Source organism: Balaenoptera ricei, chromosome 19 (genome assembly GCF_028023285.1).
Source record: "Balaenoptera ricei isolate mBalRic1 chromosome 19, mBalRic1.hap2, whole genome shotgun sequence".
Classification (NCBI taxonomy): Eukaryota; Metazoa; Chordata; class Mammalia; order Artiodactyla; family Balaenopteridae; genus Balaenoptera; species Balaenoptera ricei.
In genome coordinates this window covers 28,299,680-28,327,474 of record NC_082657.1, presented here as the reverse complement: position 1 = coordinate 28,327,474, position 27,795 = coordinate 28,299,680, and the positions used below count along the sequence as shown (strand labels likewise).

The following is a 27,795-nucleotide window of genomic DNA, read 5'->3' as shown; positions in this document are numbered from 1 at the left end:
ATAAGAAGCCCAAGCACCGCAACGAAGAGTAGCCCCCGCTCGCCACAGCTAGAGAAAGCCTGTGCACAGCAACGAAGACCCAATGCAGCCAAAAGTAAATAAATAAAAAATAAATAAATTAAAAAAAAAAGACACTGAGGTTTTAAAAAGTAGGAAAATTAATAAAGCAAGGTTCCTGAGTTATGAATGAGGTCTTTTAAAGTGTATTACAGGATACCTAGGTTATGAGGACAGAAAATCAGTGATGCCCAATTTGCCTACCTCCATCTTTTATTTAGGAAAATACAAAAAGATATGTAGAGTTTAAACAACATCAGAAATACTAATCCTTAGTCTGCCAGATAAAAAGCATTTCTAGGAACCATACTCAAATGAAACCTTACGGTAAACTGGTGAGTTCATGGAGGGACAAGAATTACAGTCAGAACTTTCTAGCCATCAAACCTCTGCTTTTCCCCCAAACTTCAGAGTCAGGGCTTCCATGGCCCAACTCACCCACATAAAAGAGCAGATTCCAAGAATGACCAGAGCTGTTTTTCCTCTTCTCCTGATTAAAAGGTATTTCTACATAAACCCGAAACTATAATTCCTACCTACGGAGTATGACTAGGAATGGAAACAGCTGTGATATGACATTTTATTCTTAGGGACGTGACGTCAGAGGTAGGATAAACTCTGGGAAGAGGTGTACACTGAGAATTTTTCTTCAGTAAGTTTCTAGCAAGAGAAGAACTACAGATGTTTGTAGGCAATCCAGGAATATACTCCACTTATTACACATGATGTGGCAACTGTCATCTTTAAGTATGATACTATGGTGATACTTTTTAAAAGTCTGTATCTTTTAGGGATAGATGCTAAAATATTTATGAAAAGATATGATGTCTGGAATTTGATTCAAAATAAATAGGAGCGGGATGAGGGAGAATGGGTAGGAATAGATGAAATAAGATTGGTCATGAGATGGTAATTATTAAAGGTGGGTTACAAGTTTTACGGTTCATTATCCTATTTTCCCCACTTTGGTTACGGTTGATATTTTCCACAACAAAAAGTAAAAATAAATAAATAAAGTAAAATAAAGTAACTAAAATCAACTCTGGAAGCCACATACAAATACGATAGAAATTAAATCAGTGATGATGACAAGGTTGAGAAAAATGTCCAGAGCACAGAAGAAAAAGGCAGTAAAGCTACGTAGGGGAAATATATGGAAAAAATAAAGATACCTAATTCATAGATAATTGATATAACTAAAGAAGGGGTCTCAGCAAATGTAAAATCGGATATAATTAAAGAAATTACCAAGAAAATATTCTAGAAGACTCAACACTACAGATTGAAAAGCCTCAGACTCCTCTTGCGCAATAATAAATGACAGAATGTTAGGATAACAGCTACAGAATTTTCAAGCAAACTTATGACTACTTTAAAATGTTTTAAAAATATTTTATTACACAGAATACATGCCACAACACATAAGATACAAAGGATAACAAAGTGAACACCTGTGAACCGACTACCCAATTGTGACTACATCTGTATTTTGTGTTTAGATCAGTGGTCACCAAAGTGGAGTGTTTAGAATAACCCACCAAAGCGCAAGTAGAAAATATGAGTACATATACTCACCTTTATGTATCTATAAATACTAGAAAGAAATTAGTTTTTAAAATATTTAATATACAAAATGAAGTAATGCCCTCACTTGGAATACACGTTACACACATGAGATATTCTAAGAGAAGAGTAGAAATCCCATAACATACTGGGCTGATGTGGGGCCCTCACTCATCTGCTTTAACTGTAATTATAGCACAACTGAAGTCCATGTGTGCCTGATTAACTGTTTTTACAGAATATAAATGGATAAATGGAGTGTTTAAAAAAATTCCTGCAAAATATCATTAAAGATAATAGAGGCAAAGATGTGAACAACAAGAAAATGATAAGAGTTGACACTTTTACTTCTGGAATAAGCTTTGATAGCCACATTATAAAATAAAAACAATTATCTAATTAGAATACATTGTTTTCACTAAAAATAATTACTTTAAAAACTTTATTCTGTGTGTGTTGTACATATAAATATCTAACATTACTACAATGGTACATTTATGTTATGTTTATATTACATATTTATCCTTTGTTACGGATTGAACTGTGTCCCCTCAATGTGACTATATTTGGAAATAGGGCCTTTAAGGAGGTAATTAAGGTTAAAAGAGGCCATAAAGGTGGGGCTCTTATCCAATATGACTGGTGTCCTTATAAGAAGAAAGAGAGAGACCAGGGATGCAGAAGCACAGAGAAAAGGTCATGCGAGGACACACTGAAAAGGCAGCCATCTGCAAGCCATGGAGGAGACCTCAGGAGAAATCAAACCTGCCAACAACTTGATCTTGGACTTCTAGCTTTCAAAACTGTGAGAAAATACATTTGTTTGTTTTTTTTAAGCCACCCAGTCTGTGGTATTTTTGTTATGACAGCCTTAGCATTCTAATACACCCTTATTACATATGTATTTATATTATAGAGAGATATATTTTCAAAAATTTTTACTGATGGACTATGTGAACAAAACATATGGGGATTACTGGTGCAGACAACAAAGAGACCTTAGCAAATATAAAGGGCCTCAAAACATAACTTATAAACAAATCCTTAAAAAAAAGTAACCTGAAGATATATTCCATCTGAACAGCAAATAAATCAAAATAAAAGGATCAGAAGCAATGAAATCATTTAAGCCCAGAATTCAAACTAAATGTATGAGGACACACCTTTAGAACAAGGGACTAAGGAAGTCTGAAAATCTGCTCCTCCATAAAAGCAATGAGAACTGGCAAATGTTGTCAAAATCAACTTTTTCAGTATTCTAGAAATTAACTTGCAACAACCTGTTTATTCAAGAAAAACAACTGAATCTCAGTAAATATAACAAGCTTTATGGTCTGTTAACTTGCTTTACACCCTACCCTTCTCCCAAGTTCATGGTAGCCTTGAAAACTAATAGCCTCACAACCACAACAGCTGTGAAAACCAGTAGCCTAGCAACCCCTATAAGGGGCAGAATAAGATCAGAGATCCCCAGAAGCCACATCTCCAGAGAATGTCACCCACCTGTCTGAAAGTTCCTTGGAAAGGCTCAATTCTCAGGATTTATCTTTATTTGACCTGACTCAGAGAACACAAACAACAAAGAAATTATGAGACACATGAAGAAATACAAAAGTATGGCCTAAAATCAGAAAAAGAAAAAAAAATAGTGAATAGAAATTGTCCCTGAGGAAGCCCAGATGTCAAACTTCTTAGACAAAGATTTAAAATCAGCTATTAGATATATGTTCAAAAAAACTAATGCTCCAACATGGATGAACCTTGAAGATATTATGAAAAGTGAAATAAACCAGTTACAAAAAGACAAATACTGTATGATTCTACTTATATAAGATGAATAGATTAGTCAAACTTATAAAAACAGAAAGGAAAATGATAGTTACCAGGCACTGAGGAAGGAAAAAATGGAGAGTTGCTGTTTCATGAGTACAGAGTTTTGCAAGACAGAAAAGTTCTAGAGATTGGTTACATAAAAATGTGAATATACCTAACACTACTGAACTGTACACTTAGAAATGGTTAAGAGGGCAAATTTTATGCTAAGTGTATTTTACTACAATTAAAAAACAAAACTAAAGGAAACCACATCTGAAGAACTACAGGAAACTATGAAAACGATGTTCTAACAGATAGAAAAGATCAATAAAGAGACAGGAATCATAAAAAAAGAAGCAAATAGAAATTTTAGGATTGAAAAATATAGTAACTTAAATGAAAAATTCACTAGATGGGCTAACTAGCAATTTTAGCTGGCAGAAGAAAGAATCAATGAACTTGAAGATAGGTCAATTGAGATTAACCAATCTGAGGAACAGAAAGAAAAAAGCAAAGAAATGAACAGTGCCACAGGGACCTACTGGACATTAGAAAGATTACCAACATACTCATATTGGAAGTTCAAGAAGAGGATAAAGAGAAAGGAGCATAAAGAATATCCAAAAAACATTAATTGACACATCTAATAAGCTCAACAAACCCTAAGTAAACTCAGAGATTCATACCTACACTCATCATAGTCAAACTATCAAAAGTCAAAGACAAAGAATCTTAAAAGCAATAAGAGAAAATACTGTTTTCATTAAGTGCAAGGGACCCTCCATAAGATTAACAACTGACTTTGCATTAGAAACCATGAGGATGGAAAGCAGTAAGAAGACATATTGAAAGAAAAAATGACTCAACCAAGAACTGTATATCCAACAAAGCTATCTTTCAAAGATGAAGAAGAAATTAAGACATTCCCAGATTTAAAAAAAAGAAAAAACACTGAAAGAATTTGTAGCTAGCAGACCACACTATAAGAAATATTAAAAGCTGAAGTGAAAGGTCGCTAAACTGTATCCAAACACACACAAAAAAGAACAACAATAAAAGTAATTACATCAGTAAATATAAAAAACAGTATATGAAGGGGGAAGGGACAAATTAGGAGCTTGGGATTAACATACATACACTACTATATATAAAATAGATAGCCAACAAGGACTTACTGTATAGCACAGGGAACTATATTCAATATTCTGCAATAACCTATATGGGAAAAGAATCTGAAAAAGAATGAATACATGTATATGTATAACTGAATCGCTATGCTGCACACCTGAAACACAACATTGTAAATCAACTATACCCCAATAAAATTTTTTTAAAAAGACAGTATAATGCATTTTTGTTTGTGACTTTTATGTTCTCTTATCTGATTCAAAAAACTTCATTAAATGATAATTACAGCTGACCCTCATTATTCATGGATTTTATACTTGAAAATTCACCTACTTGCTAGAATTTATTTGTAACTCCAAAATTACTACTTGCAGTGCTTCTGCAGTCGTTTGCAGACATGGTATATAGCACATCACCCAAGGTGCATATTCCCAGCTGAGGTCAAACAAGATGATGCTCTGCCTTCTTATTTTAATTCTCATATTCTAAGCAAGGATCCTCCCTGCAGTCTATTTAGTGCCAGGTTTTTTGCATTTTTGTGTTTTTTGTTAGTGATTCTGCCCTTTAAAAAGCCCCAAAGGCAGTGCTGAAGTGCTGTCTAGTGTTCCCGTGAGCAAGAAGGCCATGATGTGCCTTACGGAGAAAATACGTGTGTTAGATAGCTTCATTCGGGCATGAGTTATAGGGTTAATGGTCATGAGTTTAATGTTAATGAATCAACAATATATTTTAAATATATAAATAAGGCAACTTTAAACAGAAACACAAATAAAACAAGGTTATGTACTGATTGATGACGAACTGGCTTGCAGGAAGCTAACCCTGTATTTCTTCAAGGAGCAATAATTCAGTATTTGCTACTTCAGTGCTTGCTGCAACTTTATAGAACATAACTACTGCAAATAATGAGAAGCAACTACATATTACTGTGCTGATAAGCTTACAGTGTATAGAGATGTATTTTCTATGACAAAAATGGTACAAAAGAGGGCTGAGGGAAGGAGGGCTTGTTGAAACTAAGTTTTTACGTACTATTTGCAATGGTTAATTTCATGTATCAACTTGGAGGGTGTTTTGGATGAAATTAATATTTACATCAGTGAACCTTGGGTAAGTTTGCCTCCATAATGTGGGTGGGCTTCATCCAAACAGTTGAAGGTCTGAAAAGAACAAAAAGACTGGCCTCCTTGAGCAAGAGGAAATTCTCCAGCAAACTGCCTTCAAACTTCATCTACACCATCAGCTCTCTTTGGGTCTCAAGCCTGCTGGCCCACACTATAGATTCTGGACTTCCCAGCCTCCATAACTACATGAGTTAATTCCTTACAATAAATCTCTTTACATGAGTATATCTAGATATCTATCATATCTATAGATACACATGTATATAGATAATCTATATATTATAAATAAATATATCTATATATTCAATAATAGGTAAAACTGGGAAAAGATCAGCAAGGACATAGAAGACTTGAACAGTACTATCAACCAATTAGACATAACAAACACCTAGAGAGCAAGCCATCCAACAACAGCAGCAGTATACATATTCTTCACAAGTGCACATATAAACATTCTCCAGGGTAGACCATAAGCAAGCCATTAAACAAATATCTATATTTCAAAACCCTGAAATCATACAAAGTATAATCTTTGACCACCATGCAATAAAATTAGAAATGAATAATTTTTAAAAATTTGGAAATTCATAAAAATATGAAATTAACCCCTAAATCACAAGGGAAAACAAAAAGAAATCACAAGGGAAATTGGAAAACATTTCGAGATGAATAAAAACAAAAATGTAAGTTACTAAAGCTTATGAGATGCAGCTAAAGTAGTGCATATAAAGATATTGATAGCTGTAAATGCATATACTAAAGAAAATTCCAAATCAATAAACTAACCTTCCACCTTTAGAAAGTAGAAAAAGAGCAAACTGAATACAAAGCAAGCAGAAGGAAGGATTAGAGAATAATCCTTAAATAAATGAAACTGTGACAAGAAAAACAATTGAGAAAAATCAATAAACCAAAAGTTGGTTCTTTGAATAGTTCAATAAAATTGACAAACATTTAGCCATACTGAGTAAGGAAAACAAGGACATTCAACTTACTAAATCAGGAATGACACAGGCCACATTACTATCAACCTTACAGAAATAAAAAAGAAATAAGAGCATACTATAAACAAACTTGTATGCTAACAAATTTGATAATCTAAATGAAATGGGAAAATTTCTAGAAAGATATAAACTATTGAAAGTAATCTGTTAAAAAGTAACAGAAAATCTGAATAGATCTTGCCATTCCTATCCATCATTGTACTGGAGGTTCTAGCCAGGGCAATTGGGGGTGGGGGGGAAGGCATCCAGACTGGAAAAAAGTAAAAGTATCTCTATTTGCATATGACATGATCTTGTACATGGAAAAAATCTCAGGAATCCACTCTAAACAAGTTCTGAAAGGTTGCAGAATATAAGACTGATACACAAAAATCAATTTGTATTTCTTTACATAAGCAATGAACAATTTGAAAAAGAAATGAAGAAAATAATTCAATTTATTTTCTTCAATAGTATCAAAAAGAATAAAATACTTAAGAATACATTTAACAAAAGAATTGCAAGACATATACTCAAAAACCACAAAAACAAAGTTGAAAGAAATTAAAGACCTAAATAACAGAAGGACCCCCTGTTCATGGATTCAAAGAATTAATATTATTAATATGGCAATACTCCCCAAAGTGATCTACAGATTCAACAGAATCCCTATCAAAATTCTATTTAGGCTTTTTGTAGAAAGTGACAAGCTGATCCTAAAACTCATATGGAAGTAAAAAGGACCCAGAAGGGCTAGGCAATCTTGCAAAAGAAGAACAAATCAGGAGGATTCACAGTTCCCAATTTCAATAATTTTTACAAAATTACAGTAATCAAGAGTGTGTGGTACTGGCATAAGGATAGAAATATGGATCAATGGTACAGTTGGAAGTCCAGAAATAAACCCTTACACTTATAGTCAACTGATTTTCCACAAGGGCAACATTACATGGAAAAAGAAGTCAACAAATGGTACTTGGGACAACTGGATATCCACAAGCAAGAGAATGAGACGGATCCTGACATCTCACACCACATACAGACATTAACTCAGAATGGATTATAGATCTAAATATAAGAACTAAAACTGTAAAACTCTTATAAGAAAATGTAGGAGTAAATCCTCATGACCTTGGATTAGGCAATGGCTTCTTAGATATGACATTAAAACCAAAATAACAAAAGAAAAATACATATAAATTAGACTTTATCAAAATTAAAACTGTTTTGTGCCTCAAAGAACACCATCAAAAAAGTGAAAAGAAAGCCCACAAAACTGGTGAAAATATTTGCAAATCATGTATCTCACAAGGGATTTATATCCAGAATATATAAGGAACTCAACAAGAAAAAGACAAATACCCAATTAAAAATGTGCAAATCATTAAAATATATATTTCTACAAAGAAGATATACAAATAGCCAATAAACACATGAAACGATGCTCAATATTAGCAATTAGGGAAATGAAAATCAAACCACAATGAGCAATCACTTCACACATACTAAATCAAATGGATGGCTAAAATAAAAAAGACAGACAATAACAAGTGTTGATGAGGATGCAGAGAAACTGGAACCGTCATACACTGTTAGTGAGATAGTAAAATAGTGTAGCCACTTTGAAAAATAGTTTGGAAGTTTCTCAAAATGTTAAATACAGAATTTTCATATGATCCAGCAATTCTACTCCTAGTCATACACTGAGAACTGAAAACCTACGTTTACACAGAAACTTGTTCATGAATGATCACAGCAACATTATTCAGCATAACCAAAAGGTGGGAACCACCCAAACATCCATCAACCGCTCAATGATAAACAAAATATGGTATATAGTCATATAAGAGAATACTATTTAGCCATGAAAAGGAATGAAGTTCTGATGCATACAACATGGAGGAATCCTGAAAACACTAGGCTAAATGAAACAAGCTAGTCTCAAGAGGCCACATATTGTATGATTCTATTTATATGAAATATCCAAAACAGGCAAATCCACTGAGACAGAAAGATGAGTGGTTTCCAGGGGCTTCTGGTGGTGGGGGGGTATGGAGAGTGGCTGCTAATGGTACATGGACAGAGACAATGTTCCAAAATTAGATAATGTTCATGGCTGTACAACTTGTCAGTATACTGAAAACCAAAGAAATGCACATTTAAAGGGGTGAATCTCATGGTTTGTGAATTATATCTCAATAAATTTGTTATTTAAAAAATAAAGGTGGGAAATATGTTTACAAAAAAGAATACAAAAACAAGACACTCTACACACTTCTTAAAATGGCCAAAATCCAAAACACTGACAACACCAAATGGTGGTGAGGATGTGGAGCAACAAGAACTCTCATTCATTGCTGGTGGGAATGCAAAATGGTACAGACAACTTGGAAGACAGTTTGACAGTTTCTTACAAAACTAACATGCTCTTACCTTATGACCCCAGCAATTGCACTTCCTGGTATTTACTCAAGTGAGCTGAAAACTTACGTCCACACAAAAACCTGCACACAAATGTTTACAGTAGCTTTATTCATAATTGTCAAAACCTAGAAATAGGGGCTTCCCTGGTGGCGCAGTGGTTGAGAATCTGCCTGCCAATGCAGGGGACACGGGTTCGAGCCCTGGTCTGGGAAGATCCCACATGCCGCTGAGCAACTGGGCCCGTGAGCCACAACTACTGAGCCTGCACGTCTGGAGCCTGTGCTCCACAACAAGAGAGGCCGCGATAGTGAGAGGCCCGCGCACCGCGATGAAGAGTGGCCCCCGCTTGCCGCAACTAGAGAAAGCCCTTGCATAGAAACGAAGACCCAACACAGCCAAAAATAAATATAAATAAATAAATTAATTAAAAAAAAAATCAAAAAAAACATTTAAAAAAAAACAAACCTAGAAATAACTAAGATGTCCTTCAATAAAGGGATAAACAAACTGTTGTACATCCATACAGTAGAATGTTATTCAGTGATAAAAAGAAATGAACTATCAAGCCAGAAAAAGACATGGAGAATCTTAAATGCATACTACTAAGTGAAAGAAGCCAACCTAAAAAGACTATATACTGTGTAATTCCAACTATATGACATTCCTGGAACAGACAAAAATATGGAGACATCAGTGATTACCAGGGACTTGGGAGAGAGGGAGGGAGGAATGAGTAAGTGGGGCACACGGGATTTTTAGGGCTATGAAACTATAGTCTTTGATACTGCAATGGTGGTACATATCATTTACACAGTCATCAAAACCCATACAATGTACAACACAAAGTGAACCCTGATGTAAAGTATGGACTTAAGTTAAAATAATGTATTAATACCGACTCATCAATTTTAAGGGGAAACTGGGGGAGGGAGGGTGAGAGGTTATATGGGACTCTTTGTACTTTCCACTCAAATTGTACCGTGGACCTAAAACTGCTTTTTTAAAAAAAGCTATTAATTTTAAAAAAAGAAAGAATATAAAAGTTGAAAATAGTTTCTGATAAAGATTCATAATGTAAAAAAATTAAATCCTCTAAAGTAACTAGGTAGTGAGATGAGGAAGGGATAGATTACTGTGTATTAATTATTTCATGTTATACAAGGGAGGGAAAATATATTTAATTTATGATGTTGATACTTAGAGAAACAGAGATGTGTGATTTTTTAACTGAAAGGTATCACAAGTAGTATTAAAAAAACAGAATACATGCCTTCTGATCTAACAAACTGCCCATACAGTTAATGACATAATTCAAAGGAAAAAACTAGGACCCTTTTTTAAAAAGGGGACAGAAAACAACCAAATCACAGATGTCAAAAGTCCCAACATACCAGTTAGTACAATATTTGAAAAAGCCTATTGAATATCCAGACTTCCAGGTAGAGTCAAAAGTAATCTAAAAATTGATTATATGAAATACTAATAAAACATAATGAAACAAGAAGGTTAAAAATTCAAAAAAAGCTGTACCTGGTATACACTAACAAAAAGGAAGGATGAACTGCAAAAGTATTACCAGCCTAAGGAGAAACCAAGGTAAGAATGGAACAAAGAAAACGGCTGTACTAGATAGCAGGAAATGGCCACAATGATGACATAACAAATAAATACTATTAAAATGTATATTAAAAAATTAGAAATTATAAAGTGAAACTGACAGAAAAAAAAACTGTCGTGGCAAGTTTAATGCACTTCTGTATATCACAACGTGCAGAAAAAATAAAGCTATAAACCTAGAGAATAGCAATCTCATAACACACATATATACTCTTGTTAAAATATTGCTGTATTCATATATACATGTATACACAGACACACACACACACAAACTATCTTTCCTAGAATCTATGGAATATGTATAAAAATGGTTCCTCACTAAACTCCAAAATTAAGAAATCATTTAAATTACATACTTAGACAATACATAAGTGGTAGACAGTACATTTATTTAAGTTATATACTTAAACAAAACATAATAAACATCAAAATTATAACAAAATTATTATAATACAAAAACAGTGAAAGTGGAAGTCAAAATTTTAACTACAGGCAGCTTAGAATAGTAGGTTTACAATACAGACAGCCCAACACCCTCTACCAGATGATACCACAGGACCCTTCTTTGAAAATACCAACTGGTCTAAGAGATAAGATTTATAGATCCTGAAACATGGGGAACCCCACCCCCAATTTATCACTATCTGATGAAGCCCACCAGGTATCAAGCCTCACATGTGCACACAAAATGTTCAATAATCTTAATGTCACACCTTATATATATATAAAGAGACATCAAAGAATCACCAAAGATTGGAGGAAAGCCCTAACATAAAACACAGGGGCCAAACAAACAAAAAAGGTAGAGAGACAAGGTGATTAAAATTAATGAGTTTACTAGCAAAGTTGTAGGATACAAGGTTAATATACAAAATACAAATTGTACTCTTTCTTTATATTAGCAATTATCAAAAATTGAAATAAAAAACAGCATCAAGAAATAGGAAATAATTTGAGATAAATTTGACAAAGTGCAAGATCTGTATGCTGAAAGTGAAAAAACATTGCTGAGAAAGTTAGGAAGACCTAAAAAAAACCAGAGATATACCTGTTCACAGATGAGAAGAAACAATATTTTTAAGATGACAATTCTCCCCAAATGATCTACAGGTTCAAATGAAATGCCAATTAAAATCCCAGCAGAATCCCAGCAGACTGTTTTGCAGCAACTGACAAGCAGATTCTAAAATTTATATGGAAATGCAAAGAACCTAGAATAGCTGAAAAATTTTTAGACAAGAAAAGCAAAGCTGGACAACTAACACTAAATGATTTCAAGACCTATTATAAAGCAAAGTGATCAACTCAGTGTGGTATTGGCATAAACATAAATTAATGGAACAGTATAGGGAACTCAAAAATATAAAACACACATTTGACAAAGATGTCTAAGGTAATTCAATGGAGAAAAGATACTTTTTTTGACAAACAGTATTGGAACAATTAAATATCTATATGCAAAAAGAAAAGGAACCTTGACCCATACTATGCATCATATACAAAAATTCACTCAGCATGAATCATAGACTCAAATGTTAGAGCTAAAAATATGAAACTTCTAGAAGAAAACATAAGAGAAAATCTGTGTGACCTTGGTTTAGTAAAGATTTCTTAATTACAACTCAAAAGAAACCATTAACAAAATTTTTTAAATTGGACTTTATAAAAAACAAAAACTTTTGCTCTTCAACAAACACTGTCAATAAAATATTTGAAGAAAATATCTGAAAAATATGTACCTGACAAAGGAAATCTATGTAGAACACATAAGGAATTCTTACAACTCAAGAATGAAAAGACAACTCAATTAAAAGGGAAAAGTAAAATTGGAATTTCATCAAAAGACACAAAGGATGGCCAATAATCACATGCAGAGATGCTCAACAAGTCATTAATCATTAGGGAGATGCAAACTAAAACCACAATGAGATGATACAACACACCCACCAGAATGACTAAAATTACAAAAACTTACCACATATCAATTATTGGCAATGATGTGGAGCAACTGGGACTCTTACACACTACTAGTAGAAATGGAAAATAGCACAACTATTTTGGAAAACAATCTGGCAGTTCCTTAAAAAATTAAATCTATACCTACCACTTGCCCAAGCCATTCCACTCCTAGATATTTATCAAAAAGAAATAAAAATATATGTCCATACAAAGACTTGTATTAATACATGAGTATTCATAGCAGCTTTATTTGTAATAGCCAAAAGTTGAAAAATCCAAATATCCATCAAAATATGAATGGATACACCATCTCTTGTTGCTTCCAAAGGTTTCTGTCTTTCAGCATTTTTACTACATTATGTATCTATAGATTTCTTTGTGTTTATCCTACATGAAATTCATTGAGCTTCTTGGTTGTGTAGATTTACGTTTTTCATCAAATTTGGGAAGTTTTCATCCATTACTTCTTTGAAAATTTTTTCTGCTCCCATCTCCCTCTCCTGTCCTCTTTTTCACATATTCGTGTGCTTCACAGTATCCCACATTTCCTTGATGCTCTGTTCATTTTATTCATTTTTTAAAATCTGTTCTTCAGATTGCATAATCTCTATCAATCTATCTTCAAATTCACTGGTTCTTTCTTCTACGAGTTCAAGTCGACTGCTGATTCTATGAATTTTTCATTTCAGAAGTGGAACCACTATGTTCATTATCTTGATTATTCATATGGCTTCATAATTTATACATATGTCACAGTTTATCAAATTGTGCATTTTAAATATACTCACTTTACTATATGTCAATTATACCACACCCTAAAGCTGAAAAAAAAATTAATCAATAAAATATCTTTAAATAACAATTTGTTAAAAGGGTGAGCTGCTTCGGTTTAATGAGTGGCAATCAGTTGACATCTCAGTCTGAATGCCCATCTCCATTTGTGAATTAAACTGCCCAAGGCTAAGCACACAATTTGTAGAACATTCAAATGTTTTCATTTATTTCTGGCAAAACAGAATCATTAATATAAAGGAGATTCTTATATAATTTTTAAATACTGTCTATTCCTGGTGTAAAAAATAGGAATACATAACTTGTTAAATACTGGTAAAATACTTCCCTAAATGGACAGGATATTTTGAAAAGTGTTTGCTCCTGGAAACCTGGGATGTAGACACTAAACCCAATGCATTATTTCTCAATTCATTCGTCAAATTTCTATTTCTCAACTTATTTTTTCTCAATTTACCATTTACTGTTTACTTCTCTCAAGTTTCCTTTTTTTTCTTTTCTTATTTTACTAGTGAATCCAGTGGTGGTGGTGGGGGTCCTTGTAGAGAAAGAAAGATGACAAGAGCCAGGATTTGGGCCACACGTTTGTCTGCTGATTCCCTGATATAGCAGCCCTGAGATTGGCAGCAGAGGAAAGGAAACCCTTGGAGATTATCCAGTCACAAATTCATACCAATAATTATCCCAAGGCATTCAAGATTAGTTTTCATGTAAATTTAATCATGCAATCCAATCACCACCAAACTCTAATACCAGGAATGTTAAATAGGATAGAAATGAGAAATAATAATTTTGGTTGAGAATATAGCTAAGGGCTGGAGGGCAGTGGATAGTCTGGTGGCAGCTGGTGCATGTATATGCGGGGGGTAGGGTGGATGGGTAATACAGGAAAGACAGAAAATGGAAGTGGGTATAAAAAGAAAAGAAAAAGGCTAACAAAGACATTAAGATATTTTTGTGTAATCTGCAACTATGCCTTGGGGACTGGTAAAAATGGTTGCTAGCATTGAAAAGTAATGATTAACAAGCCTTAAGCTTCCCTAATTTAGCTTAGTTCATCTTTCAGTTGCAGTCTTTCCCCTAATTAGAGACGGCAGAGAGAAAAAGAAAGCAGAAAAATGGGTATGGGTCTTCACCTACTCTTCTCTCATAACATCAGTATTTAAGGCATTTTTTACCCTGCTAGAGTTTCAGAATTTAAATTGTAAACATAGCATGTGATGAGATGAAAAATTAAGATAATATCCTGGACTTCAAGTTTTTCATTTATGAAAGTTTAGAGCTGGATTTTCCTAAGTCTCGTTGACATTCTTTGACGATAGTTGTACATCTTAGAAGATAATATGTCTGTTGTATCTAAGTAGTAAATACACTACTTGATTTAATTACTAATTGGATCTAATTGTTTTTTTTTAAATTTTTATTGGAGTATAATTGTTTTACAATGATGTGTTAGTTTCTGCTTTATAACAAAGTGAATCAGCTATACATATAATATATCCCCATATCTCCTCCCTCTTGGGTCTCCCCACCACCCTCACTATCCCACCCCTTTAGGTGGTAACAAAGCACCAAGCTGATCTCCCTGTGCTATGCAGCTGCTTCCCACTAGCTATCTATTTTACATTTGGTAGTGTATATACGTCCATGCCACTCTTTCACTTCGTCCCAGCTTACCCTTCCCCCTCCCCATGTCCTAAAGTCTATTCTCTACATCTGCATCTTTATTCCTGTCCTGCCCCTAGGTTCTTCAGAACTTTTTTTTTTTCTTTTAGATTCCATATATATGTGTTAGCATACGGTATTTGTTTTTCTCTTTCTGACTTACTTCACTCTGTGTGACAGACTCTAGGTCCATCCACCTCACTACAAATAACTCAATTTCGTTTCTTTTTACGGCTGAGTAACATTCCAATATAAGAGCCACATATTCTATATCCATTCATCTGTTGATGGACACTTAGGTTGCTTCCATGTCCTGGCTATTGTAAATAGCTGCAATGAACATTGTGGTACATGACTCTTTTTGAATTATGGTTTTCTCAGGGTATATGCCCAGTAGTGGGACTGCTGGGTCATATGGTAGTTCTATTTTTAGTTTTTTAAGAAACCTCCATACTGTTCTCCATAGTGGCTGTATCAATTTACATTCCCACCAACAGTACAAGAGGGTTCCCTTTTCTCCACACCCTTTCCGGCATTTATTGTTTGTAGAGTTTTGATGATGGCCATTCTGACTGGTGTGAGGTGATACCTCATTGTAGTTTTGATTTGCATTTCTCTAATGATTAGTGATGTTGAGCATCCTTTCATGTGTTTGTTGGCAATCTGTGTATCTTCTTTGGGGAAATGTCTATTTAGGTCTTCTGCCCATTTTTGGACTGGGTTGTACGTTTTTTTGATATTGAGCTGCATGAGCTGCTTGTAAATTTTGGAGATTAATCCTTTGTTAGGTGCTTCATTTGCAAATATTTTCTCCCATTCTGAGGGTTGTCTTTTCATCTTGTTTATGTTTTCCTTTGCTGTGCAAAAGCTTTTAAGTTTCATTAGGTCCCATTTGTTTATTTTTGTTTTTAATTCCATTTCTCTAGGAGGTGAATCAAAAACAGAGTGTTCTGCCTATGGTTTCCACTAAGAGTTTTATAGTGTCTGACCTTACATTTAGGTCTTTAATCCATTTTGAGATTATTTTTGTGTATGGTGTTACGGAGTGTTCTGATTTCATTCTTTTACACGCAGCTGTCCAGTTTTCCAACACCACTTATTGAAGAGGCTGTCTTTTCTCCATTGTATATTCTTGCCTCTTTTATCAAACATAAGGTGACCGTATGTGCATGGGTTTATCTCTGGGTTTTCTATCCTGTTCCATTGATCTATATTTCTGTTTCTGTGCCAGTACCATACTGTCTTGATTACTGTAGCTTTGTAGTATAGTCTGAAGTCTGGGAGCTTGATTCCTCCAGCTCCGTTTTTCTTTCTCAAGATTGCTTTGGCTATTTGGGGTCTTTTGTGTTTCCATACAAATTGTGAAATTTTTAGTTCTAGTTCTGTTTTTTGTTCTAGTTTGCTTGGTCTAGTGGGTTTTTACCTTGCTCCTTCATCTGCTGTGTGTTTCTCTTTCTTCTCATTTTGCTTAACTTACTGTGTTTGGGATCTCCTTTTCGCAGTCTGCAGGTTCGTGGTTCCTGTTGTTTTTGGTGTCTGCCCCCAGTGGCTAAGGTTGGTTCAGTGGGTTGTGTAGGCTTCCTGGTGGAGGGAACTGGTGTCTGTGTTCTTGTGGATGAGGCTGTATCTTGTCTTTCTGGTGGGCAGGACCGCGTCCGCTGGTGTGTTTTGGGGTGTCTGTGGCCTTATGATTTTAGGCAGCCTCTCTGCTAATGGGTGGGGCTGTGTTCCTGTCTTGCTAGTTGTTTGGCATAGGGTGTCCAGCACTGGAGCTTGCTGGTCGTTGAGTGGAGCTGGGTCTTAGCGTTGAGATGGAGATCTCTGGGAGAGCTTTCACCATTTGATATTACATAGAGCTGGGAGGTCTCTGGTGGACCAATGTCCTGAACTCAGCTCTCCCACCTCAGAAGCACAGGCCTGACACCCGGCCAGAGCATGAAGACCCTGTCAGCCACATGGCTCAGAAGAAAAGGGAGAAAAAAAGAAAGAAAGAAAGAAAAAAATACAATAAAATAAAGTTTTTAAAATAAAAAATAAAAAATAAATTATTAATAATTTAAAAGTAATTAAAAAAAGAAAGAAAGAAGAGAGCAACCAAACCCAACCCAAAAACAAATCCACCAATGATAACAAGCGCTAAAAACTATACTAAAAAAAAAAAAAGACAGAACCCTAGGACAAATGGTAAAAGCAAAGCTATACAGACAAAATCACACAAAGCAGCATACACATACACACTCACAAAAAGAGAAAAGGGAAATATATATATATATCTATATATATTAAAAAAAAAGAAGAGAGCAACCAAATCAATAAACAAATCTACCAATGATACTAAACTCTAAATACTAAGATAAATATGAGACCAAAAACAAATTAGATGCAGAAAGCAAACCACAAGTCTACAGCTGCTCCAAAGTCCACCGCCTCAATTTTGGGATGATTTGTGGTCTATTCAGGTATTCCACAAATGCTGGGTACATCAAGTTGATTGTGGAGATTTAATCTGCTGCTCCTGAGGCTGCTGGGAGAGATTTCCCTTTCTCTTGTTTGCACAGCTCTTGGGGTTCAGTTTTGGATTTGGCCCCGCCTCTGTGTGTAGGTCGCCTGAGGGTGTCTGTTCTTCGCTCAGAGAGGACAGGGTTACAGTAGCAGCTGATTCGGGGGTTCTGGTCCACTCAGGCCGGGGGGAGGGAGGGGTAGGGAATGCGGGGCGAGCCTGCAGTGGCAGAGGCCAGTGCGATGTTGCAACAGCCTGAGGCGTGCCGTGTGTTCGCCTGGGGAAGTTGTCCCTGGATCACGGGACCCTGGCGTGGTGGGCTGCACAGGCTCCCGGGAGGGGAGGTGTGGATAGTGACCTGTGTTTGCACACAGGCTTCTTGGTGGCTGCAGCAGCAGCCTTAGCATCTCATGCCTGTCTCTGGTGTCTGCACTGATAGCCGTGGCTCACGCCCATCTCTGGAGCTCATTTAGGCGGTGCTCTGAATCCCCTCTCCTCACGCACCCTGAAACAATGTTCTCTTGCCTCTTAGGCAGTTCCAGATTTTTTCCCGGACTCCCTCCCGGCTAGCTGTGGCGCACTAGCCCCCTTCAGCCTGTGTTCACGCAGCCAACCCCAGTCCTCTCCCTGGGATCTGACCTCCGAGGCCTGAGCCTCAGCTCCCAGCCCCCAGCCCCCACAGTGGGTGAGCAGACAAGCCTCTCGAGCTGGTGAGTGCCAGTCGGCACTGATCTTCTGTGTGGAAATCTCTTCGCTTTGCTCTCTGCAGCACTGTTGCTGCGCTCTCCTCCGTGGCTCCGAAGCTTCCCCGCCTCCACCCCCCATCTCCACCAGTGAAGGGGCTTCCTAGTGTGTGGAAACTTTTCCTCCTTCACAGCTCCCTCCCAGAGGTGCAGGTCCTGTCCCTATTCTTTTGCCTCTGTTTTTTCTTTTTTCTTTTGCCCTACCCAGGTACGTGGGGAGTTTCTTGCCTTTTGGGAAGTCTGAGGTCTTCTGCCAGCGTTCATTAAGTGTTCTGTAGGAGTTGCTCCACATGTAGATGTATTTCCGATGTATTTGTGGGGAGGAAGATGAACTCCACACCTTACTCCTCCGCCATCTTGAAGGTCTCAACTGGATCTAATTCTAATTAAGAACTTCAGTTGTTTTTTTTCGTTTAATAAATTTTATTTATTTATTTATTTATTTATTTATGGCTGCATTGGGTCTTCATTGCTGCATGTGTGCTTTCTGTAGTTGCCGTGAGCGGGGGCTACTCTTTGTTGCAGTGCACGGGCTTCTCATCGCGGTGGCTTCTCTTGTTGCGGAGCACAGGCTCTAGGCATGTAGGTTTCAGTAGTTGTGGTGCATGGGCTCAGTAGTTGTGGCTCGTGATCTCTAGAGCGCAGGCTCAGTAGCTGTGGCACACAGGCTTAGCTGCTCCAAGCCATGTGGGATCTTCCCAGACCAGGGCTTGAACTCGTGTCCCCTGCATTGGCAGGTGGATTCCCAACCACTGCGTCACCAGGGAAGTCTCCAACAACTTCAGTTTTAAAGAAAGAAGTTTGGACTTCCCTGGTGGTGCAGTTCTAATATTAGAACTGTAATATTATTGCCTATATAGAAAATTTGGTATAGTATCCATGTATTTTATTTGCCCACTCACACAAAAGTGTATTTCAGAAATGCACTTATATTTAACGAACAGTCTGAATCTTGCATTAATTATAAATATGATAATAATCTAGCTGATAAGACTTCCATAATTTTGAGTCTAATAATTACATAAAAGGACTTTCCTTGATCTAATATTTTAACACTATTCAACAACAGACTTGCCTGAATTCTACTACCAACATTTGTTTATCAAGTAGTTAGATCTAGTTTTATATTCTTCCAATAAATTTTCAAGAGGCATCTAAATTTTAAGTAAATATTTCTATGCTGAAAACAGTATGCTGAAAATACATTCTATGCTGGAAATACATTCTATTTTATATAAGCAACAATTCCATGGAAGCTCAAGGAAATCAGCAGATTCTTCATGAGTAATATGAAGGCAAGAAGAATCTACAGGCAGAACAAGTTTATTTTTTAATTTATTCAGAGTAACCACTCTATATCTACTATTATGTTCTTCATATCCAGTACATATTCTCTTAATACAAATTAGCTGTAAAATAAAAATAATCTTGTATGAGTAAATTTTATAAATAATGTCTAAACGTCAATTTTGAAAAAGTAGGTTTTCTATATGGAAAGATAAAAAACACATGCTCTTGAATATTCCAGACTCTCAGTAATATTCTACTTTAAATACAAGGTGTTGAGTAATTGAATTTATTCTTTTTTTTCATTCAGGGGGATCTACTGGTATTGGAAAATTTGAAGTGGCTTTCAAAACAGACACAAAAGAAATGTCAGTGGATATTAAATTAAAATATTATCTGTAGAGTGCTTTACAGTTTACAGAGTGCTTTTACATATATTCTTATTTGCTTCAATAACCTGTGAGGTATGAGAGGTTTTTACCCAGGATTTGGGCAGGTGGGGAGAAGGAGGATGTCAGGGACCAAGACACTCGGTTCTTGCAAATCTACATCTTGCTTCACAGATACCACAGTCTATAAGAACTGATGCTATTCGTCACTAAACATCAGAGATAAGCATGTGGCCCAGGGTGGCATTTACTTTGAGGTATCATTTGAGGCTTTTGTACTTTTAGTTTGGAAATTGCCAAAAGAGTGAATACCAAGTTCTACGGCAGGTAAGAAAATATCAATGTATCAGCTGCTTGTTATCAAAGATCAATTCAATTCAACAAATATTACTGAATCACCACAAAGCACTAGGTGAACATTTGAAATATACAGTCAAACAAACATACAGGGGGCTTAATCATCTTCTCCTACTACTTGTGAAGCTGTCTTTGGTGGACTTGTTTCAGGACTCCTACAGATAGTCTGTTGGGAAATCTAACTATCAGGGAATTACTCTTAAGTTCTTTTCAACAGGGTAACAGTAAGTGTCTAACGGGAGAATCTGTCAGATTATCTGAAAAGTGCCCCAATTAAACTGCAAGTCTAAAGTTAACAACTAAGAAACCACTAAAATCTTAAATAATGTTCACTATTTTATCATTCAGAGTACTGATTAGTAAACCAGTTACTGAGCCAGAAGAGAACTGTCTTCAAATAAAAACAAGCAAAACCAAACCAAATCAAACTCTTATCTCCAAGCCCTGGGGCTTTTAAAGTAGGGTAACTGTACTGTTTATTGTCCAAAGAGGACCCACTTCTAAGACTAAAAGAGAGTACAATTAATAATTAGGCATAAACTGGGACTGTCCCATGCAAAAGAGAATGTATGGTCTCCCTGCTCATAAGACACAGGCCCCAGTCCATCCTGTTCTAAGAAGATTACAAAAACAGAAAAACAGGAAGCTAGAGGGAACTCAAAGCAAGGAAATAAACAAGAAAAAAACCTTTTTACAAAGCAAGTTTTCCCTCGGTTTTACAAATCAGTTTGAATATTAATAATATTTTACTTAAACCAGGGTGAAGAGTGGAGGCAGAGGTGGCAAAATAAGGAGGACTGGTTAAAGTAAATTTATGAAGCAGTCAGGCACACCAGATCCCTTCCCCTATACCAGCAAAGTACTGGGATTTTCTTAAGAACATAAAGCAGTGGTTCCCTGTGCAGGTGACAGTGGGCACAGCTGAGTAGAGTACATACTATACTGAAAACAACAGTTCAGGTGAATGCATACACCCAGGATGCTGAATGCTTGGTTCCTAGAATGTTGGCAGCCAGGCCTTCACTCTCAAGCCAAGAGACTTAAAGAGTCTTCTCTGAGAAATCTGACCAGCCTCAACAGAAAGACCTAAAGTTATTGACACAGAAGGTTCCTCAATGAAATATATTAGTCAGATGACCCTACTGTGAAAATTGTAATCAATAAGCCCCCTCTCATATGCTCATAGCTTCCAATCAGCTTTTTCATGCCTCACTATTAAATATGAACACACAAAAACTGCCAGACATCTAATGAAAGACTCTAATATAAAAGAGACCAGAAAAAATATATAACGAATAGATAAATGCAGCTTTGGAGCAAAGGAAGGAAAAAAAAATTTTTTTTAATCTATTAGTATTTTTCTCACAGAGACAAAAGGACATTTTACAACTATGTAACAAGAGCAAGGCAGTATAAAAAGAACATGCAGAGAAGTTAAAAAAAAGGGGTTCTTTGAAATGACAAACTCATAGAAGGATTAAAAGATAGAGCTGAGGAACTCTTCACAGAAAGTAGAACAAAAAATTAAAAAGATGAGTAATAGGAGAGATAAGAAAATTAAAGATCTAACATCAAATTAATAGGAGTTCCCCAAAAATGGAGAAGAAATCATCAACAAAAGGATTCAATAAAATTTTACAGAAATAAACGGAGAGGATTTTCCAATACAAAGAACCTTCAGAGCATCAGCAAAAATGGAAAGAGACCCATGCCACGGCAGATCATTGTAAATTTTCAGAACACTGGGATAAACAGGAGATCTGAAAAGTTTTCAGAGAGTAAAACAAGTCACAAAAGACAGGCCCACAACAGCTTAGTCTCATCAATAGCAACACTGAAAACTGGAAAAGAACGGAGAAATGTCTTTAAAATTTTGCAGGAAAATTATTTCCACCTGGAATTCTATACCCAGTCAAACTACCAATCAAGTTTGAGAGAAACATAAAGACATTTTCAGATATGCAAAGCTGAAGAACGTTTACATGCAAGCTTTCTCAGGAAGCTACTGGGAGACTAACACCAGGACAATGAGAGAATAAACCAAGAAAGAGGAAGACATGGAATATGGAAAACAGGAAACGCAATGTGGGGGGAGGTGAAGGGAGATCCTCGGACCACAGCTCTGTGCCTAGTGTGGGAACAACCAGTTCAGGTTAGAGGCTTAGAGAAGACAAAACCAATAAAACACAAAGTGTCTGGAAGTCTCCCAATGAAAATTAGACAGTTGGTGAAAGTGAACAAAAGAAACAAGATGATTATTAACTCTAAAAACATTTTTAAAAACACAGAAAAACAAAAAGGACAGAAAAAGAAAAGTGATCATAGTTCACCACATGGCTCAGCTGTGAAAAGCCCTCATATAACTATAATAGTGTAAATACTCAACAATGACTTAACAAAATCAGGATAAAATTTATATTGGGAGATTGGGGATATAAAAATAATACAGTAGGGGCAGAAGGAAGCAAGCAAGCAAAATCATCTCCTATAGATAGGAATCTATAATGCCCAAAACTCTAAAATCAAGAAAGCAATACAGCCATGATCTCTAGAAAATGGACTAATCAACTAAAAGTCAGAGGATCAAAGTGCAGAAGAGGAAATAAGGAACCCCAGGGAAGAGACTTACTTGCTGTTTTTTGTAACAATCTTATAGAACAACTGGTCTCTAAACAATAAGTATGCATAAAATTTTTATTAAACTATTTGATAAAAACAAAGAAAGAAACGAGGGGAATTATTAGAAAAAGAAAAAAGAAAATCTCTATGACATTTTAATTTAAATATCAAATGGCTTCAGATTTTAGTTTGTATCAAAGTGTTTTTCCCATGGCTAAACCCACATCAACGTATATGTTCCCTAAATATGATTATCTACTCTCACCCATACTCTTCCAGTGTGATTACAGACAGGGAATTTTCTAAATCTTACCTCAAGCAGAGCTGCTGCAGGATCACCCTGTAGACTTTTTCCTAGTTTGTCCACCTCATCTAACAGGAACACTGGATTGTTCACCCCGACAGTCTTCAAGCCATTGATTATCCGGCCAGGCATGCTGCCAACATAGGTGCGCCTGCAGAAGGTGAGCAGTAGATTAGCAACAGGGAGATGGCAGAGCAGTTATCACTTAGAAATCAAAACTCTGGACTGGGAAACAGTCATTTAGTTATCACAGGACTATAGCAAAGAGATACTGTCAATTTTAAAAGCCCTGTGATACATCAAAGAGTTACTAGATTCAATTCTTATCTTATTTTCTATTGAATTCTGGCTGTAAATTACCCATGATATTAGAAGCACTGTATCTAATTTTTGCCACTTAGTGAAACTGAAAAAAATTACACTTAAATCACATAGTTATGATTCTTACTCTTTGAGATTCTAAAACATCCAAAGAGCCCTATGAATTTAATTCCCACATTTTTCACAGTTTTTCTGGGCACCTCCCTGGCACTTACCAAACCCCAACATAACTACCTGCTTACAGACCGAAATGGCTGACCCAGAGCTGGCTAAAACATCACCGCCATCTTCATAAAGGAAATCAGAACTGGTTCAAAGGACCACTCAAAATGTAGGCCTCTCCCCAAAAAAAGAAAGAAAAATTCCAACTTTTTCATTTTCAGAGGGAATAATTTGTTATTCACTGTAGTAAGAGGATCTGGGGCCAACAGTATTTATATCAAAATTCCATTAATTCTGGCCTTTTGAATAAAACTGTGTTCACCCTATATACACTGATTGGCATAACCAAGCTCAGCCAGACATTATGTCATGCATTCAAATGTTAGAGGCTGCTTTAACATATCTGAACAAGAATCATCTACATAGCTGACAAATGTACGTGACATGAAATAAAAATATGCTTGTCAAACTGAAAAAAGTGCCTTTTTTACAAAGCCAGCAAAACTTTATTTTAAGCAGCAGTTTACTAATTTTAGTTACAACCTTGCTGCCTAAGCCATGAGCAAATCAAATGCTGTCTGTGAAGAGGCATAAAAGGGTGAATGCCTGCAAGAAACAAACCAAGGGCAAGTGGAACAGTGGCCGTATCATGATCTGCACAAAGCCAGCTCACGGAGCAGTTCTGCCACATGACTGGTATAAAGTAGGACAGAGTAAATAGTGACCTTTGAAAAGACAAGAAAGCCTTAAAAATATCGTGGGAATGCCTTTCATCTGGGGGAGTGACCAAGGCCCTGGAACCAGATACAGTAAACACTGTCCGGTTATAATAAGGAGTTAGCACATTTAAAGATTTCAGAACAGGATATAGGAACGACAAGACTCACGATTAATAAATTCTCTGAAATTCTCTCTCTAGAGAACTTACAGATTTGTCAGCCTTCTGTGAATAAGTAGGGAAGGGAAATTAAAAACAAAACAAAAAAATCTCAAAGCCTCTAAGGGTCATTTCTTGCGCATTAATTTCTTTTTCCTTACTGCTTTTGATAGGCAGATTTCAAAAAGAGGTACTGACAATTCTAGACCTAAAGTCATGGAGAGAAAATAATATTCTAGGCAGCTGCCCCTTCTAAAGAAGAAGCGGAAATCTAGGTACTAGTCACAGTATACAAACAACTCCTCCTAAACTTTCTACTGCTTCCCAGAACCTAGAGAATAAGGTCCAAATTCCTTTGTCTGGAATTCAAGGCTCTTCACAATCCAGTCCCCACCAGCTTTCCTAACTTGCTGCCCTTATGCTCTTGCTTCATCCACAATCAAGGTCCTATTAATAGCCCTTAAGCTTTTTTACCTGTGTTAATATGGTGCCTTCCTGCCCTTAATACTCTCCCCACCTAGGTAAATCCCAGAAATTCTACCAAACTTTTCCTGACCACCCCTCACAAAGTGATTTTTCCAATAATGTAATGCCTGCAACATTTACTGGCCCTACAATTTGCCTGATTCATACTTACAACCTAGGTTTTATCCATGGGTATCAAGCATATGGCCTCCTCTAAAGAGCCAGTGAGCATTCTGATGACAGAAAGTGGGTCTAAATACAGATTAGATGCTGCATACAGAGTTGTAAGATTGTTCCCCAAACAACAGTTTGTTTCTCCTATTTGTTTAAGGACAACAGATCAACAATGATAGCACCCAAAGTATCTTTCTATCACCACTGTTAAGGTCATATAAGTCTCTGAGTACTGCTTTGCATAAATAACATGACCCAAGCCTCAGTTTCCTCATCTGCTAAAATGGGGATAATAACAGTGCCAACCTGATGGATTATATGAGATCACGAGAGAACATAATACGTAAAGCACAAAGCACAGTGCCTGGCACATGGTAAGCTTTCAAAAGATGTTAATTGTAATTGTTATTAGTAATAGCCACTTAAAGTCAACTTCGAATTTCCTAGAAAAAATACAAAAGCAGAAATCAGTACACCTAAATTTGGGTCCCATTTCAATCTCTGTCTCATGGAAGCAACTCTTTTTTTTTTTTTTAATTTTTTTCTTTTTTTAAAATTATATATATATATTTTTTGGCTGCGTTGGATCTTCGTTGCTGCGCGCGCGGCGTTGCGGCGCGTGGGCTTCTCATTGCAATGGGTTCTCTTGTTGCCGAGCATGGGCTCTAGGCGCACGGGCTTCAGTAGTTGTGGCACGTGGGCTCTAGAGCACAGGCTCAGTAGTTGTGGCTCGCGGGCTCTAGAGTGCAGGCTCAGTAGTTGTGGCGCACGGGCTTAGTTGCTCCGCAGCATGTGGGATCTTCCCGGACCAGGGCTCGAACCCATGTCCCATGCATTGACAGACAGATTCTTAACCACTGCGCCACCAGGTAAGTTCCAGAAGCAACTCTTATAAATGTCTTTTCATAGTGAAACCAAGCCCCCCAAACCAAGTTCTCTTACCGAGTTCATGATTAATCTCTCTATCCAAAACTTTACTCCTTTTCTTATCCCCTCTGACCTCAATCCTGCCAACACTGGTCAACCAGAGTCAGATGACTGAAATTGCTGTTGCCAATAACATTGTTAATGTACTAAAATCACTGTTATAGATCTTATCATTAACATACAAACTCAGGTTATTTCTCCAGGGCAAGATGAGCCACGGACTACCTGGCCAGAGAACTGTAAACCAGAGACATCCTGACTCCTGAAACTATGATTAAGAAATGCCACAAGATGATAATTAACCCCAGCCTTTTTGTTCTTTGCCTTTTAAAAAACCCCTCAAAGATCAACTGGAATTGGATCTGGGGTTTGTCTCCCAAGCGTTTGCTTGGTGCCCTGCAATAAACCCTTCCTTTGCTACAAACCCACTGTCAGGGTTTGGCTTTCTGTGCTGTGAGCACACAAGCCCTTTGCTCAGTTACAACAGCACCAAGTGTGCTCAATGCCCCTAGAGTTCCTTAATCACAGGTGACATCCTCAAATGTGTACCACTAGTCTAGACGTCAAACCAAGACAACTATTATCAGAGCCTGTAAGCTACTGAAAAAATCTATAATGTGCTTGTCTTTTGCCACAAGGTATGCATAACAGGCAATTCACTAACTGAAGTTACAGAATAAACTTTGAATAAACCTTTGGAATATGAATCAGATGGTGAAAAATGTAGCAACACACAAATGAAAATGTTCTCTTTCAACATCACTAAACAAACACAAACATTTTAAAAACCAAATTAGCATACCAAAATATCCTGAGAAACTACATTAAGTAGGAAATAAATGAAACTAGTATTCTTTTACAAACTATAACTTTTTTGAGGGCAAAATACTATCTTTTCTATGTTCTTCCTTGTGATACAACATCTAGAAAGCAATATAGCACAATATAGGAAAGTTTGCAAAGAATGTATCATTTTAATTACTTATTATTCAGCTTGAATACATAATTACCTAGGAGTTTTTCTTGAAGTATACAAGTGAACTAAAAAATGTATGGATTCATAGGTATAATTATTACAGGCAGTTCACAGGTTTATCAGGACAATTCAACTAGTGTATAAGATACACAAAAACAAAAGTGTCTACACAGTTCAAAAGTTTAATATACAAGGTCAGCGTTTTTAATTTTCCAAAAAGTAGTCTGTGTTATACTTCAAAAAACAACTACACAAAATTACAATATCATCTATTTACAGCTCCATGGTAATCAACTATTTTACTACTCTGCATCATCCCTAGATATATTCAAATCTAACGTAATCCAAGAAGCTGGTCATTCTGTCACTGCCAAGGATATCAGGATAAATGTCAGGAATAAGGGATGTTTTACTCACCTCTTTTCCAGTATGTAGACAGGGAGAAAAGCAGGCATTTACCATCAATATTTTCATGCCTATCCAATTAAGGAGTTCTTATGGGCTATAACACAAACTATTCAAGTGATATTTACAAACAATTTGTAATATAAAAAGTTTGTTATAATG

General features: G+C 36.2%; 1 protein-coding gene across 1 annotated transcript in view; it reads right to left on the bottom strand.

The window, feature by feature from the left end:
- Nucleotides 1-27,795, bottom strand: part of LONP2 (lon peptidase 2, peroxisomal) — a 95,539-nt gene that overhangs the window by 40,573 nt on the left and 27,171 nt on the right. Inside the window, exon 8 of the mRNA XM_059905868.1 lies at nucleotides 23,336-23,477. Coding sequence (XP_059761851.1) covers nucleotides 23,336-23,477 — 142 coding nt within the window. The remainder of the gene's footprint in view (nucleotides 1-23,335; nucleotides 23,478-27,795) is intronic.